Genomic DNA, 6,324 nt, shown 5'->3' with positions numbered 1-6,324 from the left:
GATAGAAGATAAATTACACTATGGAGATACTTCTGCTTAGCTAACATTTGAAGGACGAGAAATTGATGTTTAATGCAATGTTTGTTATTGTAACGGATTATTGTTTCACACTGTTGCTCTTATTAAAAGGAGTAAAAAAGAACGGAGCTAAACAGATATTGTTTTGCGTAAAATGAATATTTTAGATGCCGCTTATATACGTAAATATTATTTAAACAATTACAAAAAGAAACTTTAACTTTCTCATAGTTCGTACAAAAGAATATCCCGATCTTTATAGCTATTTGATGCCATCGACAAGTAAAAATATATTATTAATATGTACATAGATTGAAAACTATGTTTTTAATAAACAATAGCTACATGTATAAAAATTACATTAACAAAAAAAAACAAATCATGAGTATGTTGCCTAATTTGCAAGATGTACGTTTTTAAACTTCCTATCGACATATTAATAAATAAAAGAAATATCTGTCCTTCAAATATTAACATTCACCAAGAAAAGAAACGTAACAGCCTAATTATCAGAAAATCAGCCTAAAATTAATGGTTTGGGAATCGAATAAAAATAAACGAACTGGCCCAAACTACAATCTCTGCAACACGTCCCGGAAATGCCTACGAATAACGCAATATTTACACATGCTAACGTGATCGAAGGATCCCTATCGCCTGTAAGTAACCGAGTAAGAGGCTAACCCGGCATTGGGATCGATGGGTGCCGGACGACCTTGAATTCCGCTTTGAGTCGGCGCGGCTGGATACGCGGGTCGCTGTTGTTGGGCCTGATATTGCGGTTGATACTGCGGTCGATATTCCGGTTGATACTGTGGCTTCGGCTGATACTGCACTTGCGTAGGATACCTGGAAAATCGGGGAACAAATTCTGTTGGTTAATTTCATTGTTTAGCCCCGCGAGTCTAATTGTAAGTCAAGAGTAGCTGTCAGTTGTGCAAGTCACGTTCACTGCGCTTTCGACTGAGATTCACGTGACATTTACAGGGTTCGTTGTAGATACGTGTTCTTTGTCCACGGAAATTTCTCTTCGAAGCTTTAAAATGAACAATGTCGTTGGTAAAAATCATAGTTTGTAGCGAACAGAGTTTTTTTCTTCGCGATACCGGATGTGGCTATGAATATAAATTTAGGTACAAGAATAATATTTCATTACTTTAAGCTAAATCGTTGCAGTGAATAACGTATCACTGATATTGAATATTGATTAAATTCATTTAGATCGAAGATTGATCGAATAGAGGAAATTTTCGTTAATAATTAAAAAGTTCTTGAGTCTTTAAAGTTTGTAGTTTAGTTTTAAAATGCGATCGTTGTGTCTATATTTCGCAAGGATAAAAAAACTGACTTTCGATCAGAATAGTCAATTTCTTTGGTTTGGATCAGGTAAGGATTTTCGATCTGAATAATTAATTTCTTACCTGGGTGGATTATAGATCGGTGCCGGAATTGGTCGCGGTTGATTCTGGACCAAAGGTTGACGAGGTACAGGTTCATATCGTTCTCCGTTTGTATATCGAGGATCCGTGTAATAAACAGAGGGGTCCTCTCTATATTGGCCATCGTCCTCGGGTTGATTTGGATTTGCGATACTGTTACCAGTCAAGGTTGGCGGTGGTACGTTTATACCAGAACCTGCTGGTTCGAATCCGCGTCTGGACGCTCCATATTCCACTTCTCGAATATTCCCAGTATCATCGACGAATCCGTATTTTCCATATACTTCTCCAGTTGGATATTTCGATTCGATCTTGTAAGAACCATCCGCTGCCTCGTATCCGTAACTGTAGCTACCGTCCTCGTTATGTCTGGTCATTATTGAATTAATTAGTACTTGTAGGTTTTTTTTGAAAATATTTTCTTGAATATCGTGTTACGCGGAATTTTTAATTATTTGAATTTTTGGATTGTACGCAGATGTTGGGAGATATTTTAAAAGCAGAAGTTATCTTAATTTTCGTAAAATATTTTCGAAATAGGAATTATACCCTTATCTTCGTGTTACATTCTGAATTAGTATTTGAGTTTAATATTCGATAGATGTTAGAGATCCTGCATTTATTTACTTCAAATACAATAGTATGTTTTATATGTAGCCTATTATGAAATGTTGTACAATACTATTCTGTAATACTCAACCATATAGTTTCATTGAATTTTGTTATCCCTTGTATCAGTCACGCTCGAATCGCGTTCAAAGAAAAGTTACAAAAACGCGCGGAAGTAGACTAGTGTAGCAATACTTGTGTAGCAATAACCTATCTATTGCAGAATTGCATGGAAATGTGAATTTGCCCTTGAAACTACGGATAAACGAATATTTTTACGAAACTCTTCGAAGTAACGCCTACCTTGAGGGTTGCATGAACTTTTAACAGTATGCACATTGTATTGCTTCACAATATATTTATCTAGATTGTCATACATTGCACGAACATTGTCACGTGCGAAAATGTTACAATGGCGTAATTTTACAGAAATTAAGATTAATAAATTTAGATTACTATATAATGGAATCTACATTTTTTACAATATTTTTCCACTCCCCACAAGATGTTAACTAATGTCTTACAATACGTAGCATTTCATTATTCTTGGCTACTAATGGTAAAAATTATAATCGACTTAAGAATACCGAACTTCCTTTTTGGTTAAAGTTTCAGTTTCACATTCAATGTAACTTGCTACACACCGTCTAAAGCTTTAATCCTTTCTTAAACCTTGACCACACAGTTTTAGTCGGCAGTTCGAGTCAAGAGATAAATTGTCTCTGATAAAGGAACGGGGCGAAAGATACATTCGATATAGCGTTGCCTCTAGTCGGTTTAAATCTATGTCGTGATAACGAAACAGTACTCACTTATTTATCTGCTTTAAAATGGGCACCGGCGTGGTCACGGGGTATTGATTGTGCTGGGCGAGCGCAAGGCCGATGCAGAACAAGAGAGACAGCACCTGGTGACACAAGTTTGCATAAAATCGTTGGCATTCGCGGATCACTTTCCAATAACCTCGTGCACAATGGAAAACGGTCGAGATTGCGCAGTTTAAATGAACTTCTACTTTTATTTGCCTTTACAATTTATTTTTACAATTTATTTTGCAAAGGAAAAGGACATTCTATTATAATTTACAGTACTCTGCGTTATCCAATACTTTTATCTTATATGTGTTAATTAATATTGATTAGTTTTTGATTCGATACACGATGGAAATTTATATTTCTATAAAGATAAAATCATAAGAATTACTTGACTGAACGAGAAAGAAATTGATATTAAATTCTAAATTGAAGATGTGTTCAATTTCTTCAAAGCACGTTTCGTACGTGTAAAATAAGGAGACACTTGTACCTTATAAGGTAAATACTAAATCGGGAAAGTAAAAGTAACAAGATATGTTTGTTGAAGCACCTTTGTTAAAGCGTTAGAAAGGCAAAGGCATAAATCACGATCCGATAACCTAGATATTTTATCTTTGTAGTCTCATCAGTGAAAATTCGAACCGCGAATAACAAATTCCAAAGTAACAAATACCAGTAATACAAAACGAGAACAATTTAGTGTTAAAAATTGCGCGTTTGGCTCGAGTTCTAATATTTTAAAGAAACTAATTGAATTTTCAGAAAGATTTAAAAAATACCTATGTGAAGACAATTTTCTCAAATCGAAACCAAATATTTTATTCGTTAAACATACATTTTATGCAATGTATATGAATTTACATTATCTACACTACATCTTGCATTGATATCCTTGTAATTTTACTTTCTTACATACATCTATGTCGAGGTCTATAATCCTGAAATTACAAAAGGGGTGAAATTAGGTTTACTAGCCGCTAATTTCACTCACAATACTCTACAACTTTTCCTTGTTATTATTTTACAATTATATAAAAATAGCTATGCTTATTACTCCCCATTATAACAAAAAGGGAAAGTGGACGTGTTTAAATGAGCCATCAAGCCATGAACAAGGCAACAAAACGATTTGTGAGACTAAGTCTGACACGATGACACTGTTAATGCAAAGTAACATCACAAAAAAGTGCTCTTCCTAATGAAAAAATCATCGATTAAACGAAAAGTGCATCGCAAGCCTTCCATTCACCATATACCACGCATCCTATCAGTAAATAAAAATAAAATCTAAGTTTACGAAAACCGAAAGGAAAGATTTGGAAACTTTGCGAAGCAACTATCTGATAACTTTACAAAAAAATGTTGCAAATCTTTTCTTAAAAAAATGTTGCGAAATTAAGAAACGAAAAGAAACTTAAATGCTACAAATAACTATCATCCGTTTAATCTAATCACCAATACAGTCAAATAACTCGAAACACTGGTTTGATTCCTTCGATTAATTACAACTAAAAAAACACTAGCTCCAATAACAAACCGGTTTATGCCCAATTCCCGTATTCCCGTTTAGTCTATCCGAGAAACAATGAAACACCGTGGCAATGAAACACTAATCGATAAGGAAGGAAAACCCATTTAAACACCAATACAATCGAACATTAAACTCGACACACTGTCCCAAGACTCAAATTAATTACAAATGAAATAAAAGACACTACTGCAAATATAATATCGATTCTCATATCCAATTATCATGCGACTAGAACGACTCGGTTATTCCCAAGAAACAATGAAACACCGTGAATATGAGACACTGATCGATGAAGGAGGAAAAGCGAGGAATACTCACGGGAAGACGCATGTTTCGTCGCTGATGAGGCAGACGCGATTGTGTTATAGGATCGTGTTATACCGACCGCGAGTCAACTTATATAGGTCCCCTTCGGGAGCGGCGGGGCCCGCCCATGGGCCCGACCACCGCCTCAACCTCGTCGCGATCTAAGTACCAGAGTTCACCGCACCGCAGCACGACTTTGAAAATTTTCTAACACGCCAATTTTCATTCACCGTCGAGCGTGACGCGTCTCCAGGGTTTTCGGTCCGTGATCCTCGTTGCATAAACCAGATCGCAGGGGAACCGCGATACCATCGAATCGTTCCGGACAGAGCTCGACGATTGGGACCACTGCCAGAATCGATGTTTCGGAAAAAGAACAAACTTTCGCACTACCACGTGTGAATTGTAATTCGATCGCTGTTTGCGTGATGTTGGTTGAGAACGTGGTATGGAGAACCGATAAAGAGGAAATGAATTGCACGTTTTATTGTGTTGATCCTTTGCTGTTTGCTATATTATTCTAGTTTAGTCCAGAATAGTCGAATTACTTTATCAACGCGAATTTGTTCTTCGCTTGACCTGAAATATATTTTTCGAAGTTCTTATTTCCGTACAGTCGAATCTTTCGACATCAAGTCGTTTGAATTCAAGTAATTTGACTAATTTGAAGGAGAATTTAGTGTGGATTTGAATCTATTGGATTGCTTTTGTAAATTTGAGATTTATAAGATTTTGTTGATGCAATATCAAAATGTTTTTTACAATAGATTCATGTTTTGGAGAGTCTTTAATTTTATATGTTTAAATACTTGTTTATTTATATGCAGGATCGGTTATAATTATTTGAAAGAAATTTATGTTCTTTTAATGTTAGTTATTTGGTAAATTGAGAGATTCCGTGAACTTTTTATTTAAGTGAGATAAGTTAATGTTGAAAATTTACTTTCTTGACTGACAGACCTGTAATGATGCCTGTAAGTGCGTTCAAGCGAAAGCTCTTGACTAAATATGTTTGTCCGAATATCCGCTTATTCGTTTTATACAAACAGGATTCTGCAAGGTGATCTTCTGGAAAATACATACATACTTTTTACAAGGACGTTACATGTGATCTCCACAAAAATAAATTATGTATCTCTTATATTCGTATCTGTATAGTAAACTTGAAGTCTAATTCCATTTCTTATAATCGTTTCTTTGCAAACGTCTCTACGACAAGTTAATTAGTGTTAATTCTCATAGCAAAACAAAATATTAAATATAAAGAAATATCTTAGAAAAAGAAATTGGTATTCTAATATGTATTATAGCATTAATAAATATATTACCTTTTATAATAGTAATACATATATAAACAAACAAATATATTTATACGTTTATTTTACGTATTTTATATATTACTTATATTTAAACGCTTTATGAAAATTTAATATTTTCTATTGTGAATATATGTTTAACAGTATTCTCAGCCATTCCCTGATAATGAAATAAAATTTGTATAATAATACTCCCACTAGACTACTCGTCTTTACGTTTTGTTATCTTGTTTGAAATAGATGGAAAGGGAAGTGTTACTGTCGTAATTACACAAAATACACAAAATGAT

General features: G+C 34.5%; 1 protein-coding gene across 1 annotated transcript; it reads right to left on the bottom strand.

Annotated features, from left to right (window-relative positions):
- Positions 1 to 382: 382 nt before the first annotated feature.
- LOC117204100 (global transcription regulator sge1-like) lies at positions 383 to 4,834 on the bottom strand. Its single transcript, XM_033441144.1, has 4 exons — positions 4,731 to 4,834; positions 2,879 to 2,973; positions 1,440 to 1,826; positions 383 to 867 (listed from the first exon to the last, which is right to left on the bottom strand). The coding sequence occupies exons 1-4, from the start codon at positions 4,740 to 4,742 to the stop codon at positions 669 to 671; spliced, it is 693 nt and encodes a 230-aa protein (XP_033297035.1). The 5' UTR covers positions 4,743 to 4,834; the 3' UTR covers positions 383 to 668.
- Positions 4,835 to 6,324: the final 1,490 nt, after the last annotated feature.

Source organism: Bombus bifarius, unplaced genomic scaffold (assembly GCF_011952205.1).
Source record: "Bombus bifarius isolate JDL3187 unplaced genomic scaffold, Bbif_JDL3187 scf7180000007977, whole genome shotgun sequence".
Lineage (NCBI taxonomy): Eukaryota > Metazoa > Arthropoda > Insecta > Hymenoptera > Apidae > Bombus > Bombus bifarius.
The sequence above is the reverse complement of the archived record's forward strand: the minus strand, read 5'-3'. Positions and strand labels throughout refer to the sequence as shown.